Source organism: Cavia porcellus, unplaced genomic scaffold (assembly GCF_034190915.1).
Source record: "Cavia porcellus strain 051 isolate PalLab524CR breed Dunkin Hartley unplaced genomic scaffold, mCavPor4.1 scaffold_15, whole genome shotgun sequence".
Taxonomy (NCBI): Eukaryota; Metazoa; Chordata; class Mammalia; order Rodentia; family Caviidae; genus Cavia; species Cavia porcellus.
Window position 1 is genome coordinate 59,604,800 of NW_026947498.1, and position 12,090 is coordinate 59,616,889.

Genomic DNA, 12,090 nt, shown 5'->3' on the forward strand with positions numbered 1-12,090 from the left:
CAAGGCCAGCCTGAACTACATAGTGAGACCCTGTCTCAAAAAGACAAAAGCTGGGGGGGTGCTCTATGGATATAGCTCCATGTACAGCCCTAGGTTCATCCCCAGCACTGAAAAAGAAAAGTCCTGAACTGCAATTCCATAAGTGGTCTTTTTCCCCAAGGAAAGAGAAAATCAGACATGAGAATGTTGAGATATCATGCATGTTAGGTGCAGACAGTTGTCATAGTGCTCACCCTGACTATTCACCTCTGCTCAATTTCTATCCTATTTGAATTTCAAACTGTTTACTATTTTAGCATCTACCATAGTGTTCTATAATGTTCAGTAGCCCGCAGTTGGATAATGCATCATCCAATAACCACCTGAAGGGCTAGATCCAGAAGCCAACCTACGTGAACAGCACTTCCGCCATGCAAATGTGTACATAACGTGTCCATAATGTATACACCATGGGTACATATTAATTCAACAATATTTACAGATCATTAGCAAGAGGCCGGTGTTGAGGATGATACAGCAGTATAAAAACGTCCCCACCCTCATGGAATTCATGTTTTCCCAGACACCATTGTGCTGATAACAAAAGGCCCAGAAGGCTACAGGATGATACTAATTACATCATTTTTAAAGGTTTGAAATATTTAGGATTGAAATAGCTTTGCCTTGGAACCCAGGGATTTCTTTAGACTCTATTGCAAAAGTTTGAAGGGCAGAAAAATTGAATTACCCAGCTGTTTTCTGATGATGTAGTGAGCAGCACAGAACACTATGCTTGTCCTTTTCATTATTCACACCCCCCAGGGCCAACAACCCGAGCTCTAGAATTACTATCAGTAGTTTCAGTCTGAAACTGAAAGCATAAAGGTTTGAAAGCAAACTTAAAGAGAAGTAAAATGAGGAAAGCTTCCTCCCCTGCTTGTTCAGTCTCTTTCTTGTTCTTGCCAAAATTGCCCTCCTTTGGCTGCTACAGATACCAGAGGAGCTACAGCTACCAGGAAGTCAGCCGCACTTTATGTCCTTCAAAAGCAACCAATGAAACGGGGCCTTTGGAGCAACTGATATTTGTAGATGTGGCATCCATGGCACCACTTGGTGTCCCCTACAAATTGCTGGTCACCAAGCTCAAGCACTTCCAGCTCTGGTAAGCAGCACTCACATGCCCCCTCTTCTGTTCATTGGTTGGCTGTTTCTGTGTTTGTGGATGCTGAGAGCAGCTTACATTCCTACACGTTAGCACTCTGCAAGGACCTTGCTCACCTAGCATTATACTTCAGAACCTTCAAACTCTGCTGCTTAGCAAGGTCTTACAATGCAAGAGGGAGGTAGCACAGAACAGGTGGGAAGAGTACTCGATTTCTTCTTAACACTTTAGTTAGAGGAATCTTCACCTCATACCTTCGTGAGTATGCCACACTCCCAAAGGAATTTTTGTTTTCATTTTAGGAAAGACTTTAAACTATTTTCCATACCTTTATTACTATTCTTATTTTACCCTTCCAGTTTAGGAGTGTTGGTAGAAATGTCCTTGTCCTCTGGAGTCACCAGGATTATTTTTGTCCTTGTTTTTTAAATAGGGAAACCCTACCGGAGAAAAACATAAGGATAAATCTTAGCCATTCACTAAAGATTTTCCCCAAACAGGAAATAGATAGAACTTATTAGCTATTGGAAATGTACATTAAAATCATAATGAAATTTCATTTCAACTATTAAAGTACAGGAAAGGAGGTAGGATAAAAGAAATAAAGATAGTTAAGAAGGAGACAAGGAAAATCATAATTTAAAAATTATTCTTTTTAAGAATGCTGCAATTTTAGGACAGAGAGTTATACAAGTTTCCCCATATCGATATTCGCTAAGTCATGGTCGCAAATCTATGACAAGCATGCTATTTGTTTTTATTTTAAGACAAAAGATGTTAATACATTCAGGTTTAATGCAGTGTGGCACTTTATAAACATAAGTGTGTTTTGGGTTGCAGCATGCATGCTGGTCTCTAAAAGCTTCACCATCACTTCTCTAGGCTCATTTATGCTTCTTTTCTTCCAGACCAATCATACCCAAAATCCTTATAGATACTACAGGTGCATAAATTAGCATAGTTGATAAAGTGAAGGACAGAAACCTAAACTTAAGACAAACAGATTCAAAGGTTTCAAAGAATGGGTCTTTTTGGAGGGTAGGGGATAGAACACTCATCTTTAAAAAAAAACAAAAACAAAAAAAAACAGTAGATTCAATCCATTCTTTTTTAATGGTATTACCTTTTTACCTGTGGGTAGGCCATTGCTTTTTTCCCATAAACCAAGAACAGACTTTACATAGATTCACAAATTTCCCAGATTTCCACTGCCAAAAGCACATAAATACTCCCAGCTCCAAACTATAAACTCCTTTCTACCTTTTAGGGCTTATACTATTTCTTTGAGGGTATACTTTTAATATTCTGCCTTATAAATCCCTCTTGCACACACACACACACACACACACACACACACACATACCTATACACACAAAACCGAAGTGCTATATGTACTTTGAGAGCCCTTAAAGTGCAGTGCCAGTCCCAGTTATGATAGTCATTCAGTAGGATTCTGTACAACAATACAAATGAACGACTATTGCTCTACTTAACAGCATGGATAAATGTTGTTTTGCTCAACACTGTGAGCAAAAGTAGCCATCCAAAAGGAAAAGGTGCTCTTTAATTTCATTTATATAAAGTTTATTAAAAGACAAAGCTATTTCCATAATATTAAGGGACAAAATAGTGATATCTGTGAGTAGGAAATAAGGGCATTGTGTTCTGTTTACCTTACGAAAGCTTGCTCCGACAAATGTTTATAACTTGTGTGGTTTTCTATATGTTTGCTAATTATCTTATTTTATTTGAAAGACAATAAAATACAACAAAAAGAAACGGAATGAATCCAATCAAAACAAAGCAGTGAAATTGGAACAGAGCTTCAAAGCAGGACAATAGGAACACAACAATGGCTACCATAGTGTATCTTGTTATCTTCACAATAGGTGTCCATTTCATCAGATATAGAAAAGTCAAATCAAAACAAAATAGAATAAAACCAATCCAAAACAGAATATTGAATAAAGCAAAACAATCAGAACAAAGCAAGACAATGAGAACAATATTGGATTGCAAAGCAAGAGAGAAGGAAATTCACCCTACTTACTATACTGCACACTGTTATCCTCCCTTTAGATGCTCAGACTGCCAGCCCAGGCCTGCAAAGTGGACCAAACAATGCAAGCACTCAGCTGCCCCCGTGCCACCAGCTCAGCCTGTCCTCTGAAATGGGAGGAGCGGGGGAGAGCTGGTGATTCTCAGTCCACGTGCCAGTAGACTCACAGACGGCACTATCTGAATTTTCTCTTCCTGCGCCCTGCCTGGCTTGTGCAGCTTACCAGAAAGGCTGATAAGTTGGCTTCTTGGTCTATTTAAATGAAAAGTTAATTGAAAAAAATCAGAATACTCAAAATGCAGTGTGGTACCTTGTTTTCAGGTTATTTTTCTGATCAGTATGTTCTATGCTGTTAGAAAGCCCTCTTTAAATTTCCTAGAGCAGTTTATAAAGAGATTTATAGCCAGTGAAGTTGCTAAGAAGAATTAGATTTTTATCCTGGTCTTCACTACACCCTTTGACAGGATAGACACCCATAGAAACAGTGCGAATGCTCAGAAAGACGGAGAAGTAGTCACAGCAATTAGTTCCAATTTCCTCCATTTAATCCTGGTACTAGAAAAAGGTTATGTGGTAATTTTAAGAGCCACACTGCATACTGCTAACCTCTGGCCCTAGACCTGCAAGATCAGTGACTAACACCAAACACCACAAGCATCAAATTACATTTCACCTCAACAGTTACCATCACAGCCTGTGTTCTCTGGATCAGCTGGTCGCTAACGGGGTGGAGGAGGAGTAGATTGGCTCTTTTTGTTTGCCAGTGTGCACGTCTGCCAGAAGGGGCTGGGGTTTGGTGGCAGTGACCCACACATGGCGCTGGTTTGCCGGGCGGGCTTGCTTCTTGGTGAATGCTTGTTCTCTCTCCCCATAGTCTGCAAATGGCACTGACTCACAGGGAAAGTAAGGGTTATACATTTAATGAGGGTGGTGATATATTATTTGAACGGAACTCAGTTTGCACTTCAGAGAAGCATTGAATTTACTAATTGGTCTCCATGTCTTTAACTTGTCACTGTTGTCTGGTCTCAGTGTCCTTACACTGTAGGACTGGATTTTTGAGAGATAATTAGACCCTTTGGAGAGCAAAATTCTGTGAAACTGTAGTCATAAGGTCATACCTTTGGGAAAGTGTTAATGCATGATTTCCATCCATGCTGGTGAAACTGCAAATCTATTCTGCCACCTTGTTTTCTGTTTTTACCTCTTTTTCATATGACAGCTTCAGCAAATAGACACTGAAAGCATTTCAAAGTGCACACTGTTATTAGGGCTTTTAGGCCACCAAGGTAGGCCTCAGAAACAACACTAACTGAAATATATACATCTTTTCCCCTCTGCTTTGTTGCTCCCTGCTTTCCACCAATTTCTAGGTCTGATGCAGAAGTCTAGCAAAGTGCTGTGTGTGTGTCAGTGAGATAGTCAAGGATGAACGCTGAGTGACCGAGTATGTAGACACACTGCAGGAAGGCTGCTCCATTGGACCTGGGTGCTGTACCAACCATGCTCTGTTCCTGTGTGTGTGTGTGTGTGTGTGTGTTTGTGTGTGTTAGGCAAGGTTTCACTATGCAATTCAGGTTGACCTTGAACTCACAGGGTATCCCAGGCTGGCCTTGAACTCATAGCGATCCTCCTGCCTCAACCTCCAGAGTGCTAGTCCAACCTGATCTGTAATGCACCGAATGCTAAACCAGGGATTTGGGACTCTACCTTCCATGTTATGGGATCCCCTGAAGAATTTTACACAGCAGAATAAAAGGAACAGATCAGATTTTTAGAGATAACTTTAGTGAATGTGAAGATGATTTGGAATAGAGGAAAGAATAGAGGCATTTTGACAAATAATTATTTGAATGAAGAAAAACGTTTAAATGATCATAACTGAGCATTATGAAAGCAATAAAACTGTAAGGAAGAAAAGAGTTATTAGACAGGATAATTTACAAATTCAACAAATAGCATGGCAGAATAAGAATTATAGTCTTGTGTTAATACTTGCAGGTTTTAATCCTCTTCTAACCTTCTAAGTAGTGATTTTTGAGATATTTTATTGTTCAATATTTAGCAGAGAAAATATACAATAAGATAGCTCAGCTACCATGCTATGAAAAGTAGTTTTCAAAGAAATAAATTGGGTAAGGCATTGAAATAATTGGGCTGTTCATCTTACTATGAAATCATTCCTTGGTATTTTGGGAGAGACTACAGTAAAAACTATATTCCTTTTTTTTTTTATCGATGATGTCTTACATAAAAATGGTGCTTTGGGCAGATCCATTGGATTCCTTTTATACAATAAAATGAGAAGAACATGGAGATCAATCGCATATGGAAGGTGGTTGAAAGGGAAGAATGTGAAATAAGCCCTGCAGTGTTGCTGGGAATTCGGAGGATTACTGTGAAAAAGACATAATGGCCCGGGATTAGGAAATGACAGTACATTCCATTGTGAGCACACAGAGTTTGAGGAATCTGAGGGACAGTCAAGTGTGAAAGCCCAGTGGAAGTTCTCTCTTCTGTTACTGGAGCCCAGGAGATGGCCCTGAGCAGGACCTAGAGTCTTAAGAGTCACCTATGTTTTTGTAGTGTTTATGGCAAATGAATTTATATATATTCATGCACACATGTGACTCAAGAAGATAAGAAAACCAAGACTAGTGTTGTGGGTAACAGTCTCATTTAAGGAATGGCTTGAGAAGCAAAAACTATCAGAAGAAGCTGAGTAGGAACAGCTGGATAAATGGAAGAAACCCCAGGGAAACAAATGTGATATCAGCATAAGGAAGAAAGTATTTCAAGAGGAAGAAGAAGTGATTGCCAAATGTCTAACACCACACACGGGTAAAGATAGTTGCCGACGAGTGATTGAATTTAGCAATTAGAAGATCCTGTAGTTTGAATGTTTGTGAACTCCAAATTGGTGTGTTCAAATCCTGAAACCCAAGGTGATGATACTAGGAAGGAGGGATTTGGGAAAAAGAAGGGATGATGAGAGCAGAGCCCCCATAAATGCTACGAATGTCCTTATCAGAGAGACTCCTCATACTTTTCACCACAAAAAGACACAGCAAAAAGCCACCAGTAATAAGGACAAAAGCCTTCATGTGACACCAACCTATTAGTGCCATGATCTTGGACGTCACGCTTCCCAGAGCCGTGAGCGGTAAATATCTGTCACTTAAAAGCACCCAGGGGGCTGGATGTGACTCTGTGGTAGAGCATTTGCCTAGCATGTTCAAGGCCCTCATTCAATTTCCACCACTGCAAAAGCGAACAAAAATGTGAGCAGAGTTTGTGATATTTTGTTAGAGATTCTCAAATGGCCATAGAGAATGGGTGAGTCCTGCTCTCAGCAAAAGCAATTTCAAGGAGGTAATGGACAAAGAACCTTAATGTCAGTGTTGATAGGGAAGAACGAATGACAGATGAGGGCAGAATACTCTTTAAGAAGCTGATTACTGAAGGAAAGGATGTCAGATGACATTTCAGAAGGCAGAAACAGGGATAAGGGTGGAATTTGGTTGAAATGGTTATTCTTTCAAAAAGCCAGATGTGGTGGTGCATGCCTGTAATCCCAGCACTCAGGAGGCTGATACAGGACGATCACCATGAGTTCAAGGCCAGCCTTGGCTACATAAGCAAGTTTAAGGCCACTACATAGTGAGATTCTGTCTCAAAAATAAACAAACAAAAAAATGGTTGAGGCTAGAGTATATTTATAAATGACAGAGTACAAAGGCATGTTAAATTCGTAGGAGAGTTGGCTATTTGTAGAAGCCAACTCCCAGAAAAGGGCACAAAGGATAGAATTTAGTGCATGAGTAGAGAGTTCATACTTGGGTAGGTGGATGAAGGGCAGACGGTTAGAAATGGCAGGAAGGCTGCAGGCAGGTTAGGATTAGTGAAGGGAGCCTAGTGAAGGGGACAGATGGCGGCCAGGAGATAACAGGGAAGGCTGTTTGAAGTCCATAGTCCAAGGGAGTAATAGAGCGTCATTTCCTTCAGCAAACCAAGTGTTCCCAGAGCTTGCTGATACAAGATGACTAAGATGCTGCGACCACACAGTGCTTGAGGGACTCAGCTCAAAACTACTGGACGTTTGTCCCTCCCTCTCCTTCCACTCATCCTCTTTTCCCATCTCCCCTTTCTTTTACTTTTATAAATGTTTCTTCTCTCTCTCTCATCTCCGTGGGTCCCTCTCTGCCTCTTATTTCCTTTATCTCTTTTATCTTCCCCCTCTTGACTCCATCTGTTTCTCTTTCCTTCTCCCTCTTTTATAAATTGCCAAAACAAGGAAACAAAATTGGGTTTTAGTCTCTTAGATGTACTGAACATTTGTTTCCTGTGTTTAATTTTTAAGACAAATAAATTTAGACTGTGATGCCTCTTTCTCTAAAACTAAATGTACCTATGAGTTTCAGTTACTTTTTCTGTTGGTCATGACCCTTGAAAAATATGACCCCTGTCTTTCATAGGTGAGAAGCAGCAGACTGTTTCATCAGCAGCAGACACAATGCTCATTTTCCACATGCTGCTGACTTTATGAAAAAGAAGACTTAAAGTCCATGATGTACACTCAGTTTCCATGCATCATATTAGCAAATAGAACATAAAGAACAAGAAAAACCCCAAAAATGTTTATTGATACCATGGTTGTGGTTTGTTTAAAAGTCCCCCCAAAGCCTCATGCAATCATGGGGGTGGCTGAATGTAGCCTTTGTGCTTGTTTTTGTCTAGCTGGGACTGGCAGTGTGAGGGCTGCATCCACCCAGGGGCAGAGAGCTGGCATACGGTGTAAAAGGGGGAAGGAGACATGTTTTTCCTTTTTTGCCCTTTCACTCATGTTGCTTGCAGTCTCCATGAACACTGCCCCTTAGCCATGCCACCCTGCCTTGGAACTAGCTGAGTATGAACTGAAACCTCCAAAACCTAAGCTAAATAAACCTTTCCTTTCTTCATTTTGGATGTCACATACTTTGTCTCAACAATGAGAGAAAAGTAACCAAGACATCCATAAGTTCAGTATTATACTTGAAATTCAAATGATGGGACCTGGTCATAAAAACTCAAGATATAGCCAAAGTACGCAAGTTCCTTCAGGAAATCTCATACTCTCAGTTCTAGCCAAGGAAATCATGTCCTGTTGGTTCCACTGACCTGGCAACAAGAGAGTAGCCCTGCTGACAGCAGACAACAATCCCCTGACTGTTGAAAGAGCACTCCCAGGCCACACATACCACGGTGGGTTCTGATTGTGGCCATGAACTCTCTGGAGAAGACACACAACTGGTTTTGGCGCACTGACTTTGGCTTCTTTAGGTGATCTGAAGCCAGAAGTTTTTACCTGTACATCAGCAAAGCTAATCCTCCACACGGATGGTGATTTCTGTTGAAAGCTAACATATAAAAGTGGTATCCACTGGTGGAAACTAAATTCTGTGTCCAGTTCAGTGACAGCCTATATTGTGGCCATTACTTTTTTTTTTAATTTTTATTTTGAGGGTAGTAAAATACAACAGAACAAGACAGAATAAAGCCAACTGAGACAGTGTAGTGAAATTGGTACAGAACTTCACAGCAGATTATTGGGATAACAATAATAGGTATCACAGTATTTCTAGTTATCTTCTAATAGTTGTTCTTTCAACCACATATATCAAAATAAAATGAAATACAGAACATTATAGAACTTATCAAAACAGAATATTAAATATAGCAGTACCATGAATCAGAATAAAGCAAAACAGTAATAAAAATATTTGTCTTCAAAAAGATGGTAGATGGAAATCCCCCTTGTTTGCTATGGTCACCCTACCAAGAGATGCTCAGATCTCTGGTTCCCATTTGCTAATGGGGGTCAGCAAAAGGTGTTAGGGGAAGTGGGTTGTTTGACTCTAGCCCATGGACCAGTAGGCTCACTATTGCTTAGCAGAGAGACAGGCTGGTTGCTTGGTTTCCCAGTGTCCTAAGATCCAACATGGCCCGGATCTCAGGAGACACTGATGGTTTTCCCCCTAAAGGGGCCATAACCTGCCACACCACAGCCCCTTACCAGGGAGAAGAGCTGCTTGTTTGGTTTCCCAGTGTCCTAAGTTCCAACACAGCATGAATCACAGGACACACTGGTGGTTTTTCCCCAGGCGTGGCCGCAGTCTGCCACACCACAGCCGCTTATCAGGGAGGGGAGCTGCTTGCTTGGTTTTCCAGTGGCCTAAGTTCCAACATGGCGCAGATCTCAGGAGACACTGGTGGTTCTTCCCCAGGGGTGACTGCAGCCTGCCACACCACAGCCACTTACCAGGAAGGGGAGCTGCTTGCTTGGGTTCCCAGGGTCCTAAGTTCCAACATGGTGAGGATCTCAGGAGTTGCTAGTGGATTATAACAGTGCTCAGATTCTGTGACTTCTAAGTAACATCTCTAATTAGATATATCTTGCTTATGTGCCTTTTTAACAGCTATTGTTCATTTTTTTTAAAAAATTATTGATTATAAAAGAAACAGTGGGAGTACAAAGTCTTCAGTGAGCACCAGGGGAAGAAGATGGAGAGGAATCTCAGAAGTCCAGGTTCAGACTCTCCAAAACACAGGCAGGGGTGCATGTCAGAGAAATGGGGCAATGACACCCAAGGGATGGCACTTCCACAGCCTGGGGAATTGTAAGACAGCAGCCTCGTGTGAGTGATCTTTTGTAAGGCTAATGGTGTGGCAAGACCCTGAAAAGGCAAAAGCTCAAGAACAGCCCTCACAAAGCTACAGAGAAGAAGTTGGTCTTCGTGTTTTCCAGTCTCTTGAAGTATTTCACAAATGTTCATTCCAGACAGCATCTGTGCTCCAAATTCCTGCTTCCTACACATGCTTCATGCCTGGCTCATTGCTGTCTTAGTATCTAATCAATAATTCACACTAAATTAAATTATATTTTGGGTAGTGTTTATGTTTTAAAGGTGGGCCTTAGAAGGCAATGAATAGGCTAGAGAAGAGAGGAATTATAGTGAGGGGTGCAAGCAGTTGCCTAAATGCTTATGGGTGGGAAAAACCTATTTCTATCCCTATGGACTGTCCCATAGTGATTACCTATTCACCATGGGCTTTTTAAATGATCTTTCGCCATGTGTCAGTCAAAATTATTTAAAAGTGTCACTTACATTATCTAAAACAACCTTCAAGCTTGCATTTTCTCTTTTTCCTCCCATTTCTGATGCCTAGCTCTTATGCTTGACTGTGAAAGCTTTCACTGTGTGTTTTGGGGGAAGTTTTTTTGGGTTTTTTGGTGGGAGGGTACCAGGGGTCAAACTTACAACCTTGTGCTTGCCAGGCAAGTGCTAATGCTACTGAGCTAAATTTCAGCCTTAACTATGAAATCTTAAGGGTGTTCAAAGGCAAAGTGTCCATAAGTATAAATGAAATACTTACTCAGGTATCAATGACTTCATGAATATTTGAATATATAAAAACAATCTCTTTTCCCAATTTGACCATTGTTTATAGTTGACATTACCACAACAAAGTCCCCATGGAATTTTATCAGTTTGATAGTATCAGATTCTTTGCAAAAAGGGTAAATCTCTCTTCCTTGCATCTAATTTAAGATGGCTTTCTTGTAAATAAATTTTCACTTGCTAACCTATGCTTTGTTATTCATTTTTTTCCCTTTTCCTTTTTCCTGTTTACATTTCTCAGGACAAATGTTGCCTTTCACTTTACCGCCAGCCCCTCTCAACCTCAGGTAGGTGAAAAGTTCCAAGAGTTAGCAAGAGCCTTCTCTGTGGAATCAAAGAGAGTCAGCCATGTGTGTTGTCCTTGATCTTTTGCAGCTTGAGGTGTATTTGTATTCTGGGTGGTTTTGAACACAACATTTGATCTTGTCACTTAATTGGCATGAAATGGGAAAAACACTATTTACTTTCTGGTGTTCATTGAGCAAATCGTGGCCTAGTATAAGTACAGTATTAGGTTCTGAGAACACAGGATGAGGAAGAGAGACACAACTTCTGTCGCTATGGACCTGATAGGGTGGGGTGGGAGGACAGGGAGTGGAAGGCAGATGCCAAGCAAATATACAAATAATTGAGCTGAAAATGCAATAAAAGTAAGATAGATTTGAATTCCTAAAATATTGTTGATGAATTCAATTAGTTTTTCCCATTTTAAAGAAAGAGCAGGAATGCTGACAAAAGCATTGAAAATTAGCTATTTTTGATGTGCTCTTCATTAAACCACAGTCATAAACAATGAATACATAATAATAATGTTGATTACTTCAGCCTTTTTCTCTGGTGACATTCTAGCTACCTTTATTTTTCCTTCATAGCTTTTGAAAGAGAAGGATCTAGACAATAGCAAGTTTATAACAGGTTTTTAAAAAATATTTAGTATAAATTATCTGTAGGCCATAAGACAACTTTGGTAATAATGATCACTTCATTTTTTGTTTTGGATATAATCAAAGTTATATTAAAATATTACGAACCAAGCATGGGCAAACACTTATAATCCCAACACTCAGGAGATTGAGGCAGGAGGATCTCTGTAAATTCAAGGCCAGTCTTGGCTACACAGTAAGTTCAAGGTCAGCTTGTACTGCATAGTGAGACTCTGTCTCAGAACACACTCACACACACACACAATTATGAACCTGTTGTATGGTTCTTAGAGTCATTGTACTGCAGGTAAATACTTGAATGCAGCTCAGAAAAGGCCTGGTTTGTAGTGCCACCCCATTTATTCCTGTAGCATAAATACTTCCATGCCTGATTTCAAGCTGCTAATGTGATGTCATTGAACGGAGACACCTAGAAAAGGGGGTAATAACCTACACTCTGACTTACAGAAGATAACAGACATTGTCCTGTATAAAATAATATATGTATCACATGTACCATACCATATA

The 12,090-nt window shown here is 40.3% G+C and overlaps 1 protein-coding gene across 6 annotated transcripts in view; it reads left to right on the plus strand.

Annotated features, from left to right (window-relative positions):
- Positions 1 to 12,090, plus strand: part of Sidt1 (SID1 transmembrane family member 1) — a 97,929-nt gene that overhangs the window by 39,145 nt on the left and 46,694 nt on the right. For 4 of the 6 annotated variants that reach the window (XM_063224987.1, XM_023564884.2, XM_063224988.1 and 1 more), the window contains exons 3-4: positions 971 to 1,141; positions 10,881 to 10,926. In XM_063224987.1, the coding sequence (XP_063081057.1) occupies positions 971 to 1,141; positions 10,881 to 10,926 (217 nt within the window). Of the gene's footprint in view, positions 1 to 970; positions 1,142 to 10,880; positions 10,927 to 12,090 lie in introns of those variants that run through there. The other 2 variants (XM_063224990.1, XM_063224991.1) reach the window with 2 other exon arrangements.